This window comes from Mustela erminea, chromosome 18 (genome assembly GCF_009829155.1).
Source record: "Mustela erminea isolate mMusErm1 chromosome 18, mMusErm1.Pri, whole genome shotgun sequence".
NCBI classification, from domain to species: Eukaryota; Metazoa; Chordata; class Mammalia; order Carnivora; family Mustelidae; genus Mustela; species Mustela erminea.
Window position 1 is genome coordinate 18,677,372 of NC_045631.1, and position 25,952 is coordinate 18,703,323.

Below are 25,952 nucleotides of genomic sequence, written 5' to 3' on the forward strand. Positions count from 1 at the left end.
CTCAACCTTCTGAACTTATAAGTAATAAGTAGAACAATGTACTTGAAGTGTTGAGCAAGGAGCCTGGCACATTATAAACACTCAATAACTAGTAGCCTTTGTGTAGAGGATGATATTATTTGTGATTTGATCATGAGTGCTTTGTGAAGTGGTTCATTGTTTAGGTTCTTTGGGGACCAGAATTATTAATACAACATCTTGGTGAGATTTGTTGGTGGCAATCAGAATGCCCACTCATTTTGAATCTGAAGTAGCATAACAGTGGCATAACATTTTTAGTTGGTTTTCAGAGGTAATTATTTTAACTATTAGCAGTTAGTTATCAATGAAATTTGTTGGCTATTGTTGAAGTTTCCTCCAGAAATAAATTCTACTGATACATATCAACCTTCCCTGTTGGTTGAAGTTGCTCTTTATAGAGAGAATTTGTTCAAGTGCACAAGATGAGGGGCGCCTATGTGACTCAGTCAGTTAAGCATCTGCCTTCAGCTCAGATCAGGATCCCAGGATCCTGGGATCAGAGCCCTTCATCAGGCTTCCTGCTCAGCAGGGAGTCTGCTTTTCTCTCTCCATTCCCCGTGCCCATGTTCCCTCTTGCTGTTTCTCTGTCAAATAAATAAAATCTTTTAAAAAGCTTAGTAAAATTGCTTTGTTGACACTAAATGAGACCTCAGGTTTTAAATTATTTTTTTTTTATCATTTTACTTTCTATGCAGGAGGCAGACAGTGGGGAGGAGGAATGCCGGTCACAGCCCCGGAGGTATGTTTGTTCATTGTATTCTATAGCATTTCTGTAGTTAATGTTTTTTCTCTAATTCTTAGTCTTGTCAGATTAGCTTACCTTGGTTTTCCAGGAAGATTAATTGGTTTCTTAAAAAGGGGTTATTTTAAGAATCCAGTCACTGACTCAGATTTAAAATGGTTAATTGCCTTATGTTGTACACATGACACAAAGATAATGTTGTATGTCAATTATTCGTCCATACATACATACATATAATGGTAGATTGCCTTAAGAAAGTGCAGGTATGCCAATACTGGCCCAATTTTTACTCAAATCTTGAGTAACTATCTTGATTAATAAAAAAGTAAATTTTCATTACCTTTTATGAAAATATCAACTGAACATTTCAGCCTTCAGTTTTGTACTTAGATTTGTCATTCGTTTGGATAGATATTTAAATTCTTCTAGATTGGTCAATATTTCACTTCCTAAATACAAAAGGTATAGTGAGTGACTTACCCAATCCTTTATATACAAGGACTACTCACAGAGTGGTGGGCATATTGTTAAAAGGGTACCAATACTTGCTGCTGTTAAAAGAAAAAGATTATGAGAGATATTTAAGAAGTATATAAATATTTTTGTTATCTCATTTAAATGGCTTTATAAATCAACTCTTTTCCCCAAGAAACAGTTCTGGTAAGTTCAGGATGGTCATTTAAATGCTACCAAACTTGTGTCCTCCAAACTCAATCACATGAGCCATTCTGTATGATGCAGAGGAAGTATACAGTAAGCATGCTCAAAGTGGAGAACCTGGCTAGAAGCAATGCTCCTTAATGATAACTTATCAGGTGTTTGTTGCTGTATACCACTCTTGCAAACTATACGTTTTTATAAAAATCATTCCTTTTCATCGTAACTGAGGCTCAATTTATTGACAGTATTTTTTCCTGTCTTCGTTAGCATGAAAATTTGACTTGAAACTTTATTTCTCACTATCTATTGGGGAAGATCTGAGAGTGAAGTGTCATCTTTTGCATAGGGCTAAGAGAAAGAAACCCAGAAAAAATTTTAGCCGAATGATTACCAGAGACATCATAACCTTATTCCCATTAGAATGAAAAGAGGATTCCAAAGGATTCTGAATTTTTTACTAGGCCAGATGTAAAGATCGTTGGGTTAATTTCAAGCTTTATGTATTGACTTGGCATCTACTGGGATAATTGTTGTTCCAAATATTACATAATGAGGCAGTGCAGGTTTATTCTCATTAACAGTCCTGAATTGTCAAGCCATTAAGAACCATTAAGACCACTGTTTTAAAAATTGTTGGCAGTAAATTATTAATATGAATAGCAGAGGGTTTTTGTAGGCTTCTTCTGTTTACAAGAAAAGGATCATTTATACAAAGAAGGAATGAAGAAAAACCTGGTAGTACCCTTTTTTAAAAATCAAACTTTACTTGCCTGTTGTAATTTCTTACATTTGATATGTTTCCCAGGCTATTTCTAAATCTAATTGCTTTAGTCTGACTCAAAGCAAAGAAACTTCTCTTAAGTCCAGTTGAATACCCCTTGTTGCTAGATGGTATGTAAGATATTGATTTTTTGTGTGCTTGACTACTACAGATTATTCTGGCGTTCCCTATCACTTACCAAAGAATAAACCAGCACTGAGTTAGCATCATTTCACTGAGCATGCCTGAACTCATCTTTTCAGTTTGAGGGTTCAATTGTGGTTTGTAGTAGAGAATTGAGTAGAATAGAGTAAACAGCATATTATTAAAACTAATACCAATTCCACATAATAAAAAAGATATTTTATTAATTATCTCTTATTTTAACCAAATGCCATTTATTGGGAAAGTCTTAAAAGTAATCATTTAATATAATTAGCCCAAACTATGAAATCTTTAAAAACTGATGTTCAGGGGCGCCTGGGTGGCTCAGTGGGTTAAAGCCTCTGCCTTCAGCTCAGGTCATAATCTCAGAGTCCTGGGATCAAGCCCCACATCGGGCTCTCTGCTCAAGCAGGGAGCCTGCTTTCTCCTCTTTCTCTGCCTGCCTCTCTGCCTACTTGTGATCTCTGTCTGTCAAATAAATAAATAAATAATCTTTTTTTTTTTTTTTTAAAGATTTTATTTATTTATTTGACAGCGAGCGATCACAGATAGGCAGAGAGGCAGGCAGAGAGAGAGAGGAGGAAGCAGGCTCCCCGCTGAGCAGAGAGCCCGATGCGGGACTCGATCCCAGGGCCCTGAGATCACGACCTGAGCCGAAGGCAGTGGCTCAACCCACTGAGCCACCCAGGCGCCCCTAAAATTAAAAAAAAAAAAAAAAAAAAAAAAAAAAACACGATGTTCACAGGCAACAACAAAAATAGATAAATTAGTCTACATGAAAATTTTTGTAAATCATATAGCTGATTAGGGGTCAATGTCCAGAATATATAAAGAACTCTTACAACTCAAGTACAATAGAAAAAGAACAACCTGTCTTATTCAGCTCAGACTTCTATAAAAAATACTCACAGACTGATTAGCTTAAACAACAGGTGTTTATTTCTTACAATTCTGGAGGCAGGGAAATCCAAGATCAATGTGCTGGCAGATTTGGTTCCTGGTCAGAGCTTTCTTCCTGGCTTTCAGAGAGCTGTGTTCTTGCTGTGGCCTCCTGTGGCTGTGTGAGAGAGGACGCGCTGGTTTCTTCCTTATACGTAGACATGAGAGAGGACGCGCTGGTTTCTTCCTTATACGTAGACATGAACCCTGTCATGGGAGCCTGTAACATCATCATGACATTATCTAACCCTTATTTCCTCCCCAAGGATCCCATCTCTAAATGCCATCAGGGGTTAGGGCTTCAAGATATGGATTAGCGAGGTACACAAACATTCAGTTCATAACATTCCACCCTGTGCCTCCAACTCATATCCTTCTCACATAAAAAATCTATTCATTCCATCCCAGTAGCCCCAAAAGTCTTAACTCATTTGACCATGAAGTCCACAGTCTCATCTAAATGTCTCATCGAAATCATGGGGCACCTGGGTGGCTCAGTCAGTTAAGCATGATCAGCTCAGATCATGATCCCAGGGTCCTGGGATTGAGCCCCATATCAGGCTTCCCGCTCAGTGGGGAGTCTGTTTCTCCCTCTCCCACTTCCCCTCCCCCTGCTTGTGCTCTCCCACCTCTCTCTCAAATAAATAAAATCTTTTTTAAAAATCTCATCTACATCAGATACAGGTGAGATTAGAGACAGAATTTCTCTCAAGCTATGAACCTCTGAAACCAGATAAGTTATGCACTTCAAGACACAGTGGTAAGATAAGCTTAGGAAAACATTCCCATTCCAAAAGGGAAATAAGAAAGAAAGAAGAGGTGACAGTTAATCCAAAACTTAGCAAGGCAAATTCCATTAGATCTTAAGGCTCAGTAATAATGCTCTTTGGTTTGATACTCTGCACTGGGGACCCACTGGGATGGTTGTCCTGCCACCACTGGATTGGTAGTGTCATCTCCGCAGCTCAGCAAGGCAGCCCTGCACCTTTGGCTCCCTTGAAGTGCTACCCATCTGGCATTCTGCAAGGGCCCATCTACCTGGCATTCTGTTGGGCGCAGAACCAGTGTAAAGGTAAACTTGCCCTCATCCCTTGCACTCTGGGTCTATAGTTGGAGTAGCAGTCCTAATGATCTCTGAATCTCCTTTGGGGTCCTTCTTTCCTTTTCTTGAATGATAATGTATGTTCACAGCCTTCATTCTGTCTTATTTTCTTTGGTTCCTCCAATTCCAGCTGGCAGTGTTTCTGCTAGTATAAATCCCATCTCTATTCCTAGCTTCTGTGGAGATGGCTGTAGAGAGGTCTATGGTTCACACCCACTTTAATCACCACATCCTTGGTGTTTTCTTCTGAACATGCTTTCTTATTTTTTACAATATAGACCCAAGAATTTTCCACATCTCTAAGTTCTGTTTCATTTTGCTTAACAGCTACTTCTTCAATTCATTTCTCTCTTCTCATGTTTTACTGTTTACAGTTGGAAGGAAGTAAGCTGTTCCTTCAATGCTTTGCTTAAAAATCTAAGTTCTATATCTAATTTCCTCACTCACAATTTATGCTTTTCACAAGACTAGAAATGAACCTAATTCAGCTAAGTTCTTTCCTACTTTATAACAAGTATTGCCTTTTCTCCATTATCCAATAACATGTTTCTTATTTCTGAGACCTCAGTGGAATGGACTTTACTGTCCATATTTCTGTCAACATCCTGTTCATGATTATGATGTATTCTTTAAGAAGATGGAGGGCCTTTTCTCTAGCCCTCCTCTTTTCTTTCTGAGCTCTCACCAGAATTGCCAATTAACACTCCCTTCATGACAGTCTTACCTTTTTCAAGCATGTACCTCAAAATTCTTCCAGCTTCTAGTCATTACCCAATTCCAAAACCACTGCTACATTTTTAGGTATTCAATATAGCAACACCCCACTTCTCAGTACCAAAATCTACAGTTGAGTTTTCCAGAGAAAATAGGAAATATATAGATAGATTTAGTATAAGGAGTTGGTTCACCCAATTATGGAAGCTGGGAAGTCCCCAAGATCTACAAGTTGGAGACCCTGGAGAGGTGATGGTCTAACTTCCAGTCTGAGCCTGAGTCTGATCAGGAAAAGACTGATGTCATAGCTCAAAGACAGACAAAAGGAGCAAATTCTTCCTTGCTCAGCCTTTTGTTCTATTCAGGCCTTCACTGGAATGGTGAAGCCTACCCACATTGGGAAAGGCCATCTGTTTTACTCAGTCTACTGATTTAAATGTTAATCTCACCCAGAGACACCCCCAGAGTAATGTTTAACCAAATTTCTGGGCCCAAAAATCTGTGGCCCCATCAAGTTGACACATAAAATTAACCTTTGAACAACTCAATTTAAAAAAAATGAGTGAAGAGCATTTCTCCAAAGAAGGTACACAAATGACCAATAAATATATGAAAAGATGTTCAATATCACTAATCATTAGGGAAATGCAAATCAAAACTACAGTGGGATATATCACCACACTCATCAGGATGGCCACTGTCCAGAAAACAGAAAATAAGTATTGGTGAGGATGTGGAGAAAGTGAAACCCTTATTCATTGTCGGTGAGAATGTAAAATGGTACAGTATAGCAGGTCCTCAAAAAACTAAAAATCTAATTACTATATGCTCCAGCAATTCCACTTCTGGCTATATACCCAAAAGAATCAAAAGCAGGATCTTGAGAAATTTGTACATGCATGTTCATAGCAACATTATTAACAATAACCAAAAGATGGAAGCAACCCAAGTGTCCACTGGCAAATAAATGGATGAATAAATATGATATAGCCATATAATGGTATATAACTCAGCCTTAAAAACGGAAGGAAATTATGACAAATGTTGCATGGATAAACCTTGAGGACATTATGCTAAGTGAAATAAGCCAGTCACCGAATAATACATATTGTATGTTTCCACTTACATGAGATACCTACTATAGTCAGAGTCTCAGAGACAGAAAATAGAATGTTGATTGCCAGGGCTGGGGGAAGAAGAGAGTGGAGTTATTGTTTAATGGATACAGAGTTAAAGTTTTGGAAGAGAAAAAAGTTCTAGAGATGGATGGTGGTGATAGTTGCTCAACAGTGGGAATGTACTTAATGTACACTTACAAATAGTTAAGATGGCAAATTTTATTTTACGTACATGTTACTATAGTTAAAAAACGAGGTAGGGGCTCCTGGGTGGCTCAGTCGTTAGGCATCTGCCTTTGCCTTGGGTCATGATCCCGGGATTGAGCCCTGCATCAGGCTCCCTGGTCAGCGGGGAGTCTGCTTCTCCCTCTCCCACTCCCCCTGCTTACATTCCCCGTCTCTCTCTCTCTCTCTCTCTCTCTGTGTGTCAAATAAATAACAAAATCTTTAAAAAAAAATACAATGTATTCATGCTACACTGGCCCCTTTTTATGACAATTCTGGCAATACTTTGTCTTTCTCAAAAGATAATCATGAAAAGATAACATGATCACAGAGCTAAAAACCAGGTTGTATATTATTTTTGGTAAAAAAGATAAACAGATGACACTCAATGCCAGTCTTCCTTGTACATGTTTATGAAGGCACTGCTTTGCTGATTGTGTGTTGACCCACTTTGCTTAATTGGGAACAAGCAGGAAGGTGAGTATAAAACTAAACCATACAGCAACCAATAATCAACAATTTGACCTATAAATGGCTCTCTCATATGAGTTAACTAATAAAATTATGAGACCATAAATAAAAATGAACAAAAGAAATATCACTGAAATCTTTGAAATCCCAAAACGTCTTTTCTAAGGTGAGTAGTTGTGGACTTTAGATCTAAATTTAGAAAATAAGTATTTTAATTATAGTAGAGCTCTTCCATTCCTGTGTGTACCAACTTAAGCTAAAAATTGTATAAAGTAAAGAGTAAAGAAATGACCTTTAGGAAATTATTTGTAAGGTCAGAAATTTATAGTATTGTACAATAATATGGCTTCAGAGATCCAGAAATTGTGCTATTTTTTAAAAAGGCAAATGAATATTTAAGCCATTCAGGATAGTTTTTATATTTTCCCCAGCCAATTCAAGGAATACATATAATATTTGTTACCAATTTTTGTTTATTTGTTAAAAAATTTTTTTCTTTTTTTTCCCCAAGAATTCTGTTTTATTGACTTCAGAAGTGTAAACACCATGAGTGAATTCTACAGGTTGACTTTAAGGGAATAGAATGGTGGTCTGTAAAGAAGGTGACTTTTTAAATTTTATTGTAGTTGACATACAATATTATATTACTTTCAGCTGTACAACATTGTAATATATATATTACAAAGTAATGTACTGTCACCATACAAGTTGTTACAGTATTATTATCTCTTTTCCCTGTACTGTCTGTACATTGCATCCTGTGACTTACTTATTTTATAACTGGAAGTCTGTTTCCCTTATTTCACCCATCCCCGCAGCCCCTCCCCTTTGGCAACCAATAGATTGTTCCCTGTATCTATGAGTCTGTTTCTCTTTTGTTGTTTGGTCATTTTGTTTTTTAGATTCCACATATAAGTGAAATCATACAGTATTTATCTTGCTCCAGCTTATATCACTCAGTATAATTCTCCCTGGGTTCATCCATGACACGGAAAGCAAGATTTCATTCTTCTTTATGGCTGAGTAATAGTTTACATATTCCACTGTGTGTATCTGTGTGTGTATATACATATATCCGTGCATACTTATATGTAGACTTATATCTTCTTTACCCAGTCATCTGTTGTTGGACACTTAGTTTCCTTCCATATCTTGGCTATTTTGAATAATGCTGCAGTAAACATAGGGATGTATTTATCTTTTTGAATTCATGTTTTTGTATTTTTTCAGATAAATACCCAGAAGTGGAATTGCTGGATCATATGGTAGTTCTATTTTCAATTTTTTGAGGAACCTCTGTACTATTTTCCATAGTGGCTATACTGCTTTGCATTCCCACCAACACTGCACAAGTCCCTTTTCTGCACATCTTTACTAATACCTGTTATTCCTTGTCTTTGGATACTAGCCATTCTGACAGGTGTGAGGTGATACCTCATTGTGATTTTGATTTGCATTTCCCTGATGATGAGTGATGTTGAGTATCTTTTCATACATTTGTTGTTTGTTAGCCATCTATGTGTCTTCTTTGGAAAAATGTCTATTCAGGTCCTTTGCCCATTTTTAAATTGAATTGTTTTTTTTAATGTATATTGGATATTAACCCCTTATTGGTTATGTCATTTGCAAATATCTTCTCCCATTCAGTAAGTTGCCTTTTATTTTGTTAATGTTTTCCTTCCCTGTGCAAAAAGTTTTTGGTTTGATACAGTCTCGTTTGTTTATTTTTGCTTTTGTTGCCCCATCTAAGGAGACAGATCTGAAAAAATGTTGCTGACACCAGTGTTCAAGGTCTTACTACCTATGTTTTCTTCCAGGAGTTTTAAGTTTTCAGGTCTCACATTTAGGTGTTCAATCCATTTTGAGTGTATTTTTGTATATGGTGTAAAAATTGGTCCAATTTCATTCTTTCATCCAGTTTCCCCAATACTATTTATTAAAGAGACTGCCCTTTTTTCAATTGCATATTAATGCCTCCTTTGTCAAAATTAATTGTATAATTGTGGGTTTATTTCTGGGCTCTATACTATTCCATTGAACTGTGTCTGTTTTTATGTTGGTATCATTACTGTTTTGGTTACATACCTTTGTAGTATAGTTTGAAATTAGGGAGTGTTCTACCTCAGCTTTGTTCTTTCTCAAGATTGCTTTGGCTATTCAGAGCCTTTTGTGGTTCCATACAAATTTTAGGATTACTTGTTCTAGTTCTGTGAAAATTTCCTGTTGGTATTTTGATAGAAATTATGTTGAATCTGTAGATTGCTTTGAGTGGTATGGACATCTTAACAATCTTAATTCTTCCAGTCCATGAGCATAGTTTATTTTTCCACTTATTTGTGTCAACTTTAATTTCTTTCATCAATATTTTTGAGAGTATAGGTCTTTTACCTCCTTGGCTACATATATTCTTAGGTATCTTATTCTTATTAATACGATTGTAAATGGGATTGTTTTCTTAATTTCACTTTCTGATAGTTCATTATTAGTGTATCGAAATGGAACAGATTTATGTATACCAAATTCATATCTGGCAATTTATTGAATTAATTTGTTCTAATAAATTTTATTGGAGTCTTTAGGGTTTTCTCTATATAGTACCATTTAAATTGCAAATAGTGACAGTTTTACCTCTTCCGTTCCAATTTGGATGTCTTTTGTTCCTTTTTCTTGTCTGATCACTGTGTCTAATACTATGTTGAATCATAGTGGCAAGAGTGGGCATTCTTGTCTTATTCCTGATCTTAGAGGAAAAGCTTCCCGCTTTTCACCATTGGATATGATGGTAGCTGTGGGTTTGTCATATGTGGCCTTTATTGTGTTGAAGTATGTTTCCTCTATACCCACTTTGTTAAGAGTTTTATCATAAATAGATATTGAAATTTATCAAATGCTTTTTTGGCATTTATTGACATGATTATCTGATTTATATCCTCCTTTTTGTTAATGTGGTGTATCATATTGATTGATTTGTGAATTTTTTTTAAAGATTTTATTTATTCATCTGACAGAGAGAGATCACAAGTAGGCAGAGAGGCAGGCGGTGAGAGACGAAGGGAAGCAGGCTCCCTGCTGAGCAGAGACCCCGATGTGGGACTCCATCCCAGGACCCTGGGATCATGACCTGAGCTGAAGGCAGAGATTTTAACCCACTGAACCACCAAGGCGTCCCTGATTTGTGGATATTATGCTATCATAATAAATGCCATCAGAATAAATCCCACTTGGTTATGGCATATGATTTTTTTAACGTATTGTTGAATTCAATTTGCTAATATTTTGTTGGGGATTTTTGCATCTGTATTCATCAGGGTTATTGGCTTGTAATTTTCTTTTTTTGTGGTGTCTTTGGATTTTGGTATTAGGGTAATGCTGGTCTTATAGAATGATTTTGGAAGCATTCCTTCCTTTTTAGTTTTTGAACTAGTTTGAGAAGGATAGGTGTTAACTCTTCCATAAATGTTTGGTAGAATTCACCTGTAAAGTTGTCTGGTGCTGGACTTTTGTTATTGGGAATTCTTTAATTACAGGTTCAATTTCATTACTAGTAATTAGTCTATTCAGATTTTCTATTTCTTCTTGATTCAGTCTTGAAAGATTGTTTCTAGGGATTTATCTATTTTTCTAGGTGTCCCATTTATTGTCATATAATTATTTGTACTAGTCTCTTATGATTCTTTGTATTTCTGTGGTATCAGTTGTAACTTCTCTTTCATTTCTGATTTTATTTATTTGGGTCCTCTCTTTTTTCTTGATGAGTCTGACTAAAAGTTCTTAAGTTTTGTTTCTTTTTTCAAAGAATTACCTCCTACTAATATTGATGTTTTCTATTTTTTACTTTAGTCTCTATGTCATTTATTTTCACTCTGATCTTTATTATTTCCTTCCTTAAACTAACTTTGGGCTTTGGTCTTTCTCTAGTCCTTTAGGTATGATGTTACATTGCTGTCTTGAGATTTTTTTGTTTCTTAAGGTGAACCTATATCACTCTCGCCCTCCTTTTGAGAACTACCTTTGCTTTGTTCCATAGATTTTTGGACTGTTGTGGTTTTTTTGAAAGATTTTATTTTATTTATTTGACAGAGAGACATAGAGAGGGAACACAATCAAGGGGAGTGGGAGAAAGAGAAGTAGGTTTCCTGCTGAGCAGGGACCCTGGGACCATGACCTGAGCTGAAGACGGCTGAGCCACCCAGGTGCCCCTGGACTGTTGTGATTTTATTTTTCATTTGTCTCTAAGTATTTTTTTTATTTCCTCTTGATTTCTTCATTGACCCATTGGGTGTTTAATAGAATGTTGTTCAGCCTTTACGTGTTTTATGTTTTTCCCAGTTTTCTTCTTGCAGTTGATTTCTAGTTTCATAGTGCCATGGTTGGAAAAGATGTGTGATATGATTTCAGTCTTCTTGAATTCACTGAGACTTGTTTTGTGACCTAAGGTGATTTATTCTGGAGCATATTCCATGTGAACTTGAAAAAAAAAATCTATTCTGTTTTAGATGAAATATTCTGCAGATATTTATGAATTTCATCTGGTCTAATGTGTGATTTAAGGCCAATGTTCTTGTTGATTTTCTGCCTGGGTGATCTAGCCATTGATGAAAGTAAGGTGTTAAAGTCCCCAACTACTATAGTATTACTATCATTTTCTTCTTTTATGTCTGTTAATATTTGCTTTATTTATTTAGGTGCTCCTATGTTGGGTGTCCTTTTCCGTTGGGAATTGGTGACTTTCCTTAGTGTTATGTTTTCCTTTCTCTTCTTTTTTTTTTTTATTTGGTCTGTGGTTACCATGAGATTCATATGTAACATCCTACATATATAGCAGCCTATTTTAAGTCAATGATTGCTTCAATTCAAACACATTCTAAAAGCACTACATTGTTACTTCTTCCCCATGTTTTATGTTTTTTTAATAGAATTTTTATTTTTTTTTTAGTAAAGTTTTTTTTCTTTTTTTTTTTTTAAGATTTTACTTATTTGACAGTTTGACAGACAGAGACACAGGAAGAGAGGGAACATAAGCAGGGTAGTGGGAGAGGGAGAAGAATGCTGACCCCTAAGTAGGGAGCCTGAGGAAGGACTGATCCCAGGACCCTGGGATCATGACCTGAGCCGAAGGCAGATGCGTAACGACTGAGCCACCCAGGCTCCCCATGTCTTATGCTTTTGAAATCGTATTTTTATATCTTATTATTTTGTGTATTCTTTGACTAATTATTGTAGAACTGGCCAGTTTCACTAATTTTGTGTTTTAACCTTCATGCTAGTTATGTGTGTGTAGGTGGTTGATCCACCACCGTTCCTATATGTTTACTTTTACCAGTGAGATTTTTTTTTCTTTCATAATTTTCTTAGTTCTAATTATATACTTTTGTTGTCCATTTAAAGAAGTTCCTTTAATATTTATTATAGGGCCAATTTTGTGTTGATGAACTCCTTTGTCTTCTGCTTTTCTGGGAAATTCTCTATCTCTTCTTTAATTTTGAGTGATAACCTTGTTGGATGAGTATTCTTGGTTGGAAGTTTCTTCCTTTTAGCATTTTTTAAATTTTTTATTTATTTATGTATTTATTTGACACACAGAGAGAGAGATCACAAGTAGGCAGAGAGGCAGGCAGAGGAGGAGGGGGCGGAGCAGGCCCCCCGCTGAGCAGGGAGCCCAATGTGGGGCTCAATCCCAGGACCCTGAGCTCATGACCTGAGCCGAAGGCAGAGGCTTTACCCACTGAGCCATCCAGGCGCCCCTCCTTTTGGCATTTTGAATATATTATGCTACTCTATTCTGGCCTGTAAAATTTCTGCTGACAAATCAACTGATAGTCTTATGGGAGTTCCTGTTTTTTTCTTGCTGCTTTTAAGATTCTCTATTTATCTTTAACTGATGACACTTTGATATTAGTATATGTTGGTATGGGTCTCTTTGGGTTCATCTTACTGGGGACTCTTTTTGCTTCCTCTACTTGGATGTCTGTTTCCTTCACCAGGTTAGGGAAGTTTTTGGCAATTATTTCTTCAAATAGTTTTTCTGTCCCTTTTTCTCCCTCTTTTCTCCTTTTGGGAGCCCTGTAATGCAAATGTTTGTTTGCTTGATGTTGTCCCAGAGGTCCCTTAAACTAGCCTCATTTTTAAAAATGTTTTTCTTTTTGTTCTTCTAATTGGGTGATTTCCATTACACTGTCTTCCAGATCACTGATCCATTCTTCTGCATTCTGATCTGCTGTTGATTTTCTTTAGTGTATTTTTCATTTTAATTATTGAATTCTTCAGCTCTGATTAGTTCTTTTTATATTTTCTGTTTCTTTGTTGAAATTCTTGCTGTGTTCATTCATTCTTCTCCTTAGTTCCCTGAGATTTTTTTTTTTTTAAGATTTTATTTATTTATTTTTTATTTATTTCACAGACTGAGATCACAACTAGTCAGAGAGGCAGGCTGCAGGGTTGGCAGGGGGATCAGGCTTCCTGCTGAGCAGAGGACCCTGAGATCATGACCGGAGCTGAAGGCAGAGGCTTAATCCACTGAGCCACCCAGGCACCCCAGTTCCCTGAGATTTTTTATGACCATTACTTTGAGCATTATATGATAGCTTATTTCCATTTCATTTACTTCTTTTTCTGAGATTTGATCATATTCTTTCTTTTGGAACATATTCCTGTCTTTTTATTTTACCTAACTCTCTATTTGTTTTTATGTATTAGATCAGTTACATGTACCAGCCTGGAAAGACTGGCTTTATGTAGAAGTCACCCTGTGGGGCCCAGTAGCACAAACACCCCAATCACCTAAGCCAGGTCCATCGAGTATTTCTTGTGTAGGCTCTATACACCTTCCTGTTGTGTCCTGGTTGTAATTGGTACAATCTCATTGGTGGGTGGGGTGGCCGCAACAGTCATAAGTATGCTGGTGGGCTGGACAGCCCTCTGGCAGAATTGATGGTCATGTCTGACTGTGACTGTTGCAAGCATTCTAGGTGCAGCCCTGGCCCTTCAAGGCAGGAGCACTTAGGAATGACTCTAGTGCTAACTGACTGTGCCTGTTGCCTGTGGAATGTGGTGGACCAGGGCTTAGGAGGGGCTATGTGGGCAGGTTGGATAGGGCTAGCAGTACTAGCATAGTAGATGGAGAGTATCAGAAATGGTACCTGCTAGGGCCAGGAAAACCAGGAAGAAAGGAAGTAAAAAAATAAAAAGTACCTGCCAGCAATTCTGCCTCCAGACAACATTACAACAGGTTACTGCCCCTCCAGCACACACCACAAAATTAGTCTGTGGATCTCCTTCATGTGGGAGGAGGTAAGCTCTGTATCTTCTTACTTTACCATCTTGATCCCACCTCTAGAAAGTGACTTCTAAGGTTACATAGCTGTTAGTGGGGAGCCAGTTATATCCAAAATATGACAAGCAGGAATCTGTTGCCCTCTGGAGGAATCCAAAATAATGGGGGCTTGGAAGTACTGACCCTTTTCTTCTTAAATTAATCAATATGAAGTTATTTTTATTTTTATTTTTTCCTTTCCTTTTTTTTTTTTTTAAAGACTTTATTTATTTATTTGACAGAGATTACAAGTAGACAGAGAGGCAGGCAGAGAGAGAGGAAGGGAAGCAGATTCCTTGCTGAGCAGAGAGCCCGATGATGCGGGGCTCAATCCCAGGACCCTGGGATCATGACCTGAGCCAAAGGCAGAAGCTTTAACCCACTGAGCCACCCAGACACCCCTCTTTTTTTTTTTTTTTTTAAGCAAGCCCTATGCCCAGTGTGGCGCTTGAACTCACGACCCTGAGATCAAGAGTTGCATTCTCCACCAACTGAGCCAGCCAAGTGCCCCTGTGAAGTTATTTTTCATGTTCAGCCCAAAGCCTCTTGTGTTTTTAAGCCTGGTTTCTTCCTTTTTAGTCATTGATAGACATAAAGAATTACTTATCATCTACTGAGAAAGTTCTTCACCTTTGAAAACATGTTATTTCCCCCAAGGTACTTCAGACCTAGCAATGAACAAAGTTTGCAGCAGATGGGATAAAGAGTATTGTGGGCCAAAGGAATCTTAGGAAATCTCTTAGAAGACCTGGATCTTGAATGATTGGGATTTAGATAGAACAGAAAGAGATCATTCCAAATATAGGAGGATGGAGAAAGTAGAAAGATATTGTCAGAAGTCTGGAAGTAGGTGCTAATGTGTTTCAGGGACAATAAGGAGATAATTGTCCGTATCTTAAAAGCAGAGTTTTTATTTGATAAATCTTTGTCTAAAAAAATTACATGATTACCAGTATATGGCAGTGTTAAGCAGTCTGAGAAGAGGCAAGAAAACTAGCCAGAAAGCTGTTGCAGGCAAATGGCTAGAGGTGGGCAATCTCTTCCCATCTAACAGCAGCCTGAAGGCAGGGGCTATGCGTTTTATCTCAGTATCCACAGCAATTAGCATGTGGTTGGCACTTAGTAAATGCTTGAGTGAATGTTGAATGAATAAATGAAGCTAAAAGAGTGTTGATATCTCTATTATAAATGAAACTAAATAAATGAAACTAAAAGAGTATTGATACCTCTACTAAAAAAATGGAGTTTAAAAAAAAAAAGTCAGTTAACCTTTGAACATGTAAAATATTGGTGCAGTAGTCAAATTGAGACCTTTTGAAGACAGTTGAAAAAAAACAGAATCAGGGCATGTCTTTATGTAAGTAGAGTTTCATAATGGCACTGTGTTACAAGTTCATTCAATTGGTGGCCAAGTCTTTTCTCCAAAGGTTTTTTAATTTTTTTTTTTTAAGATTTTATGTATTTATTTGACAGACAGAGATCACAAGTAGGCAGAGAGGCAGGCAGAGAGGCAGGCAGAAAGGGAAGGGAAGCAGGCTGTCCGCTGAGCGTATAGCCTATCCCAGGACCCTGGGATCATGACCTGAGCCAGAGGCATAGCCTTAACCCACTGAGCCACTCAGGCGCCCCAGATTTTTTAATCTTATATTTGCTCTGTTATTTGTACTTTTGGGATATGTCTTCATTTAATTTCAGTTTATTTGGGGAAATAATTTTGGTATGGATTTAAATATTGTAATAACAATAAATGTACTACATTGCCCATGAGAAAAGGACAGATATACTTCCACCTCAGTATATCTTCTAGTAAAGACTATATTATCCTAGAGAATAAGTGTATTGTACTTAAATTAAAGAAACAACATAGGAAAGAAGAAAAATCTATTGTAAACCCAAGCTGATGGTTTAATCCTCATTTTTATCATTTTTAAAATTTCAGAATTATCTCATCTTTACAGAAATTTGCAAATTCAATACAAGGAATTGTTTTTTCTGAGCCATTTGATAGTAAAATGTTCTATCACCTTGCTTTTCTGTTTTAAGAAATGGAATGATCATAACATTTCACAGAGTAACTGAATATTTATTGAACTTATAACAGTATGTGTGTGTGTGTGTGTGTGTCTGTGTGATTTATTTGCTTACAAACATAGAACTTTCTGTATATTAAAAATTGATTTTAATTGATCACCATTGAAGCCCATACATCTTTTGCTATTGACTCCTCTGAAGTTTGAATCTGTGCCACCCACCATGCAGGTTATTCTTGTAATCCAGAGAACTTTCAACTGTTTATAAATATTTGGGGGCGCCTGGGTGGCTCAGTGGGTTAAGCCGCTGCCTTCGGCTCAGGTCATGATCTCAGGGTCCTGGGATCGAGTCCCGCATCGGGCTCTCTGCTCAGCAGGGAGCCTGCTTCCTCCTCTCTCTCTCTCTCTCTGCCTGCCTCTCTTCCTACTTGGGATCTCTCTCTGTCAAATAAATAAATAAATAATCTTAAAAAAAAAAAAAAACCACATTTGGGTATGGCCAACACAGGGTGTAGTGAGCTGTCCTCTCATCCTGTTTAGTTCTACCACTGTATGAAGCTGCCCATTTAAATTGTTAAGTGCACACTTTTAAAAGAATATATTTATTTTAATTGTGGAAAAATATATATAACATAAAATTTTCCCTGTTAACCATTTTTAAGCATACAGTTCTCTGGCATTAAGTTCACATGGGCTCTTTTCCTAGTTTCTTGACAAGAGTGAGAATTTTCATTTCACTGAAGTATTCTTTGTTTCTGAAGAATGTATTCACAGATATTTTGTATTTATCTGGCATGTTCTGCTTCTGGTAGCTATGAAAGACATTCTTTTTAAATCTGATTTAAAAAGCAGATCTAGGGGCGCCTGGGTGGCTCACTGGGTTAGGCCGCTGCCTTTGGCTCAGGTCATGATCTCAGGGTCCTGGGATCGAGTCCCGCATCGGGCTCTCTGCTTAGCGGGGAGCCTGCTTCCTCCTCTCTCTCTCTCTCTCTGCCTGCCTCTCTGCCTACTTGTGATCTCTGTCTGTCAAATAAAATAAATAAAATCTTTTAAAAAAATAATAATAAAAAAAAATAAAAAGCAGATCTAGGGGCGCCTGGGTGGCTCAGTGAGTTAAGTCTTTGACTTCAACTCAGGTCCTGATCTCAGGGTCCTGGGATTGAGCCCCACATTGGGCTTTCTGCTCAACGGGGATCCTGCTTCCCTCCTCTCTCTGCCTGCCTCTCTGCCTACTTGTGATCCCTGTCAAATAAATAAATAAAATCTTTAAAAAAAAAACCCCACACAAATCTAATTATTGCAACCATGATGAAATTAGGTATATCTTTTAAAGCTAGGTAAATAATTTTACTTATTTTCCAGATGTTATTCTTCATGGCATTAACAACAACAACAACAAAAATGTAGATATCCCCTCAGTTCTTGACTTTTACAAACTAAGTTTTAGAAAAGTTATTTTCTTATGTGAATATATAGAATTATTGATTGTATTATACAGGAACTAATATGATACTGTATGTTAATTACACTTCAGTTTAAAAAAAGATTCCATACAGAAAGAAGATATAACAGTTAGAAACATTTATGTACCAAATGACAAACCATCAAAATGTATGAGGTGGGACGCCTGGGTGGCTCAGTTGGTTAAGCCACTGCCTTCGGCTCAGGTCATGATACCAGGGTCCTGGGATCAAGTACCGCATTGGGCTCCTTGCTCAGTGGGGAGACTGCTTCTCTCTCTGCCTCTGCCTGCCGCTCTGCTTGCTTGTGTTCTCTCTCTCTCTCTCTCTGACAAATAAATAAATAAATAAATAAATAAATAAATAAATGATCTTTAAAATGTATGAAGCAAAAACTAACAGAATTGAAGGGAAAAATAGATATTTGTATAATAGTTAGAGACTTTAATATTACACTCATAATAATGGATAGGACAACCCGACAAAAGATAAGTAAAAAAAATAGAAGACTTAAGACAATAAGTCAACTAGATTTAACAAACATGTACAGAACACCATCCAACAACACCAGAATATACATTCTTCTCAAGGGCACATGGGACACTTTCTAGGATAGACTGAACAATAGGCAACAAATTAAGTCTCAATAGATTTGAAAAGATGGCCATCATACAAAGTATCTTCTGTGACCATAGTGTAATGAAGATAGAAGTCAATAATGAGAGGAAAACTGGAAAATTCACAAAATATTAGAAACTAGACAACACACTTTTAAACAACCAATGATCAAAGAAATCACAAGAGAAATTAGAAAATACTTGAAGACAAGCAGTGCTAAAGGAAAAATTTATAGCTATAAATGCTTACATTAAAAAACAAGATTGGGGGAAAAAAAAACCCAAGATGGGGTAGTGGGGTGAATGGTTGGTTGGGTGTCCAAGTCTTGATTTCGGCTCAGATCATGATCTTGGGCTTGTGGGACTGGACCTTGTTATAATAGGGCTGCACGCTCAGTGCAGAGTCTGCTTGGGACTCTGTCTCTCCCTCTGCCATACTCCCTCTGCTTACTATAAATCAATCAATCAATCAATCTTTAAAAAAAAAAACAAAAACCAAGATCTTATCTTGGGACACATGGCTCACTCAGTTGGTTGATCTTGGGGTTGTAAGTTTGAGCCCCATGTTGGGTATAAAGATTACTTAAGCATAAAATCTTTTAAAAAAAATAATCTTAGATCTTAATTCAACAGCCCAACTTTACAGCTCAAAGAATAAACCAAATCCGTAACTAGCAGAGGGAAGGGAATAATAAAAATTAGAACAAAGATAAATAGAGAATTGAAGAATAGAGAAAATCAATGAAACAAGAAATTGGTTTTTCAAAACAATCATTAAGGCTCACCTTTAGTTAGATAAACTAAGAAAAAAAAGAAAAGAGACTCAAATCATTAAACCAGAAGTGAAAGTGGAGACATTACTACTGATTCAATAGAAATGAAAAGGATTATAAGAGTATACTATGAATAGTAGTACACCAACAAATCGGATAACCTAGATAACATGGATAAATTTCCAGGAAAAAACTGCCAGGACTAAATCAAAAAGAAATAGAAAATCTGAATAGACCTATAACTAGTAAGAAGATTAAATCAGTGACCAGAAATCTCCCAACAAAGAAAGCCCTGAACCTAATCAGGCTTCACTGATAATGCTACCAAACATTTAAAAAACTAATAACACCAATCCTCCTCAAACATCAAAAAAATTGAAGAGGACAAAACACCTTCTAATTCATTGTGAGACCAGCATTACCCTTAGACCAAAGCCAGACAAAGACACTCTAAAAACAAACAAACAAAAACAAACCAAAACAAAACTACAGACCAGTATTTCTTACAAATATTGATGCAGAAATTTCCAACAAATTACTCACAGAATTCAACAACATGTTAAAAGGACTGTACACTATGACCAAGTGGAATTTATTCCTGGAATGCAAGGATAGTCCCCATATGAAAATCAACCAGTGTAATATGCCACATCAACAGAATAAAGGGGGGAAAACATTCATTTCAATTGATATAGAAAGTGCATTTGACAAAATACAACACCCTTTGATGAGAAATGTGAAAGTCAATATGATACTAAGGCAATATGATACTAAGTCGGCACACAAAAGTCAGTTACATTTCTGTACACAGTGAACAATCTAGAAAGAAAATTACAAAAACAATTCCATTTATAATAGCATCAAAAAGATACTTAGACATAGAAACAATCATCAGAAATTATTATCAACAGTTATATGCCAATAAATTATGCAACCTAGATGAATTTGGTTGCATTCCTGGATGGATCCTGGAAACCTATAAACTTCCTGGATGCATTCCTGGAAACCTATAAACTTCCAAAACTGAATCAGGAAGAAATTGACAGTGTGAATAGACAAATATCTAGTAACAAAATTGAAGCAGTGATCAAAAACCTCCCAAAAAACAAGAGCCCAGGACCTGACAGATTCCCGGGGGAATTCTACCAAACTTTCAAAGAAGAAATAATACCTATTCTCCTGAAGCTGTTTCAAAAAACTGAAGTGGAAGGAAAACTTCCAGACTCTTTTTTTATGAAGCCAGCATTACCCTGATCCCCAAACCAGGCAAAGACTCCACCAAAAAGGAGAATTTCAGACCAACATCCCTAATGAACACGGATGCTAAGAATCTCAACAAGATCCTAGCTAACAGGATCCAACAATACATTAACAAGATTATCCACCATGACCAGGTGGGATTTATCCATGGGATGCAGGGATGGTTCAACATTCGCAAATCAATCAATGTGATAGAACAATAAGAGAAGAGAGAAGGACTACATGGTCCTCTCAATTGATGCAGAAAAGGCATTTGACAAAATCCAACATCCGTTCCTGATTAAAACACTTCGAAGTATAGGGATAGAGGGAACATCCTCAACTTCATAAAAGCTATCTATGAAAAACCCACAGCAAATATCATCCTCAATGGGAAAAAGCTGACAGCCTTTCCATTGAGATCAGGAACACAAGAAGGATGTCCACTCACTCTTGTTCAACATAGTACTAGAAGTCCTAGCAACAGCAATCAACAAAGAGAAATAAAAGGTATTCAAATTGGCAATGAAGAAGTCAAACTCTCTCTCTTCACAGATGATATGATACTTTATATGGAAAACCCAAAAGACTCCACCCCCAAACTACTAGAACTCCTACAGCAATTCAGTAATGTGGCAGGATACAGAATCATTGTACAGAAGTTATTTGCTTTCTTATACACTAACAATGAAAATACAGAAAGGGAAATTAGAGAATCAATTCCATTTACTATAGCAACAAGAACGATAAGATACCTGGGAATAAACCTAACCAAAGCGGTAAAGGATCTGTACTCAAGGAACTACAGAACACTCATGAAAGAAATTGAAGAAGACACAAAAAGATAGAAGACCATTCCATGTTCATGGATCAGAAGAATAAATATTACTAAAATGTCTATACTGCCTAGAGCAATCTATACTTTAAATGCCATTCCAACCAAAATTCCACTGGCATTTTTCAAAGAGCTGGAACCAGAAGAGACCCTGAATTGCTACGGAAATGTTGAAAAACAAAAACAAAACTGGCAGCATCACGTTGCCTGATTTCAAGCTTTACGACAAAGCTGTGATCACCAAGACAGCATGGTACTGGCACAAAAACAGACACAGAGATCAATGGAACAGAGTAGAGAGCCCAGATATGGACCTCAACTTGATGGTCAAATAATCTTTGACAAAGCAGGAAAAAAATATATAGTGGAAAAAAGACAGTCTCTTCAATAAATGGTGCTAGGAAAATTGGATAGCTAAATGTAGAAGAATGAAACTTGACCATTCTTTTACACCATACACAAAGATAAACTCGAAATCGATAAAAGACCTCAACACGAGGCAAGAATCCATCAGAATCCTAGAGAACATAGGCAGTAACCACTTTGACAAGGCCACAGCAACTTCTTTCAAGATACGTCTCCAAAGACAAAGGAAACAAAAGCGAAAATGAACTTTTGGAACTTCACCAAGATCAAAAGCTTCTGCACAGCAAAGGGAACAATCAACAAAACAAAGAGGCAACCCATGGAATGGGAGAAGATATTTGCAAATGACAGTACAGACAAAGGACTGATATCCAAGATCTATAAAGAACTCCTCAAACTCAACACACGCAAAATAGATAATCACGTCAAAAGATGGGTAGAAGACATGAACGGTCACTTCTCCAAAGATGACATACAAATGGCTAACAGACACATGAAAAAATGTTCATCATCAATGGCCATCAGGGAGATTCAAATAAAAAAAAACACATTGAGATACCACCTTACACCAGTTAGAATGGCCAAAATTAACAAGACAGTAAACACCATGTGTTGGAGAGGATGTGGAGAAAGGGGGACCCTCTTATACTCTTGGTGGGAATGCAAGTTGGTACAGCCACTTTGGAAAACATTGTGGAGATTCCTTAAGAAATTAAAAATAGAGCTTCCCTATGACCCTGCAGTTGCACTATTGGGTATTTACCCCAACGATACAGATGTAGTGAAAAGAACAGCCATCTGTACCCCAGTGTTCATAGCAGCAATGGCCACAGTCACCAAACTGTGGAAAGAACCAAGATGCCCTTCAATGGACGAATGGATAAAGAAGATATGGTCCATATATACTATGGAGTATTATGCCTCCATCAGAAAGGATGAATACCCAAATTTTTGTGAACATGGACGGGACTGGAAGAGATTATGCTGAGTGAAATAAGTCAAGCAGAGAGAGTCAGTTATCATATGGTTTCGCTTATTTGTGGAGCATAAGGAGTAACACAGAGGACATGGGGAGATGGAGAGAAGAGAGTTGGGGGAAATTGGAGGGAGAGACAAACCATGAGAGACTATGAACTCTGAGAAACAAACTGAGGGTTTTGGAGGGGCTGGGGGTGGGAGGTTGGGTGAGGCTGGTGGTGGATATTATGGAGGGCACGTATTGTATGGAGCACTGGGTGTGGTGCATAAACAATGAATTCTGGAACACTGAAAAGAAATTTTTTAAAAAAGATACTTAGGAATTAACCAAGGAGATGAAAGACTGTACAATGAAAACTATAAGTCATTGCTAAAAGAAATTTTAAAAGACATAAATGGAAACATATCCCATTCTGATAGAATAGAAGACTTGGTATTGTTAAAATGTCAATATTACCCAAAGTTGTCTACAGATTGAATGCAATCCCCATCAAAATCCCAGTATTTGGGGCACCTGAGTGGCTCAGTGGGTTAAAGCCTCTGCCTTTGGCTCAGGTCATGATCCCAGAGTCCTGGGATTGAGCCCCCGTCGTGCTCTGCTCAGCAGGGAGCCTGCTTCCTCCTCTCTCTCTCTGTCTGCCTCTCTGCCTACTTGTGATCTCTCTGTCAAATAAATAAATAAAATCTTAAAAAAAAAAATCCCAGTATTTTTTTGCAGTAGTAGAAAACCATCTTAAAATTCATATGGAATGTAAAGGGACCTCAAATAGCCAAAATAATATTTTTTTGAAAAAGAGCAAAGCTGGAGTGATCAAACTTTCTCACTTAAAAAGCTACACCAATCACAACAGTGTGGTATTGGCATAAAGACAGACATACAGACCAAAGGAACAGAATAGAGTCCAGAAATAACCCTCACATATAGAGTCACATTATTTTTGACAAAGTGCCAAGATCATTCAAAGGAGAAAGAACAGTCTTCAACAGATTGTGCTAGGAAGACTGGATATACACATACAAAAGAGTGAAGTTGAACCCTTACCTAACACCAGGCACAAAAATTAACTCAGAATGGATCAAGGACCTAAAATATAAGACCTAAGACAATAAAAATCTTAGAAGAAAACATAGGACAAATGCTTTATGACACTAGATTTGGCAGTGATTTCTTGGATAGAACACCAAAGGCACAGATTAAAAAAAGAAGAAGAAAAAAAAAAATAGCCAAAATAGGCATCCTGAAAATCAAAGAGAATTATGCACCAAAAGACATTATCAACAGAATAAAAATGCATCCCACAGAATAGGTGAAAATATTTGCAAATCATATATCAAACAAGGGATTAATATCCAGAATATGTAGAGAACTTTTAAAACTCAACAACAAAAAACAATCCATCTCAAACATGGGCAAAAGAATTTCTCCAAACAAAGCTATATGAATGGCCAATAAGCACATGAAAAGATGTTCAACATCAATAATCATTAAGGAAATGCAAATCAAAACTACAGTAAGACATCACCTTACACTCATTAGGATGGCTACTATCAGAAAGACAAAAAGCAAAATAAGTATTGGTAAGGATGTAGAGAAATTGCTCCTCCCCTCTGCCCTTTCCCCCACTCATTCTCTCTCTCTCTCTTAAATAATAAATCTTTTTAAAAAATGGTTAAGATCACTAATTTTATATGAATTTTACCACAAAAAAGACAAAAAAATCTATCACTGCTGATTATTTAGTAGTAACAAAATCTTTTTAGCTACATTACTTTTTTTTTTTTTTTAAAGATTTTATCTATTTGACAGAGACAGTAAGAGAGGAAACACAAGCAGGGGGAGTTGGAGAGGGAGAAGCAGGGAGCCTAGTGTGGTAGATCCCAGGACCCTGGGATCATGACAGGAGCCAAAGGCAGATGCTTAACAACTGAGCCTCCCAGGCACCCGAAGCTACATGACTTTTGACTGCAGATTCCTGTGGACTACATCCTGGAAATGAGTGAAAAAGAGATTTTCTTTTCAGTTGGACTTTTTCTCTCATTACCAGGACCAATATTTGGCAGAAATTCTCTGTTCCAGAGTGAAAAGGTCTGAGGCAGAATTCCTCCACTAGAGGGGAAAGAAGCTGTAGATGTAGGCAGCTGTGCAAGTGGCTTCTACCTTTTCCCCACCATTCAAAACACTATACCTTCCATAATTCATTTCTCATCAAAGAAAACTAAAAAGTGTTAGAATAAATAATCTCTTCATCAATGCAGTATTTTTTTTCCTGCTGGGAAAGGACAAATGGGGAAGAACAACAGCACAATCATATCAGAAAAGGAAAGAGGGGGCACCTGGGTGGCTCAGTGGGTTAAGCCGCTGCCTTCGGCTCCGGTCGTGATCTCAGGGTCCTGGGATCGAGTCCCGCATCGGGCTCTCCACTCAGCGGGGAGCCTGCTTCCCTCTCTCTTTCTCTGCCTACTTGTGATCTTTCTCTGTCAGATAAATAAATAAAATCTTTAAAAAAAAAAAAAAAGGAGGAAAGAGACCATTTCACAGGTAGAGGAAAGAGCTGATAGTCAAGAATTATTGAGCAGTTGAGAGAATACGGTTCCTATTTGCTGTCCCCTCTCCCTGGCAAGCTGGACAGACTATAAGGAAGAGAAAGGTGTGGCAACATGGCCTCTAACAACAGAGACCCTTCAGATCAACCAGTGGCTGTAGAAAGAACTGTTCATAATGAGATTCAAATTCTCCGAAGACAAGGATTGGTGAGTGGAAGGTTCTCTTTCCATTGGTACCCTTTATAAAATGAATGTAGGGGCCAGGGAATTGTGCTTTTTCCAGTATTCTGCCATACTGTATGTTATTAGATTGTCCTTGAGTAATATTCTTTTTTAGTTTTATTGAGAAATAATTGACAAATATAGAATTATATTTTATAGGTAAATTTTGAGGCCTTAATCAGGAAAGCCTAGTGGTTAAAAATGTATGATTATGCCTCCAGCAAAATAAGTAATTCTTGATAACAAGTATATATGTGCTAACTACTAAAACCAAGGGGCATCTCCCTATAAGAATTAGGTAGATGATATAAGTTACAAGATTGAATGATTAACTATCTTAATAAAATAAATAAATTTTAATGATAATAGCAATGAATTTTTAATCTTCACTATTCAGTATAAGGTTTCTGTACTTTTTTTAATTAAGAAAAGTCTTTCAGTAATAGCAAAATATTATACAAAGATTCTTTTTTAAAGTTAATTCTTTTAAAAAGGCATTGTCAGGGAGCTGTAAGAGAGAGTCGAAGCCACAGCCACTTTTATTATCTGCAGTGCTCCACACGTGGGTACAATACCTCCATGGCAGCCATGTGACAATCCAGATATGCCTCTTCAGCTAAGTGGGCTGCAACTTCTTGTGTCAGGGTCTGTCCATCCCA

The 25,952-nt window shown here is 37.1% G+C and overlaps 1 protein-coding gene across 5 annotated transcripts in view; it reads left to right on the forward strand.

Moving 5' to 3' along the window:
- Nucleotides 1-25,952, forward strand: part of SSH2 (slingshot protein phosphatase 2) — a 250,754-nt gene that overhangs the window by 97,199 nt on the left and 127,603 nt on the right. For all 5 annotated transcript variants that reach the window (XR_004280439.1, XM_032320093.1, XM_032320095.1 and 2 more), the window contains one exon: nt 717-760. Coding sequence is in view for 4 of the 5 variants with exons in the window: in XM_032320093.1 (XP_032175984.1) it covers nt 717-760 (44 nt within the window). In the remaining variant the exon portion in view is untranslated. The remainder of the gene's footprint in view (nt 1-716; nt 761-25,952) is intronic.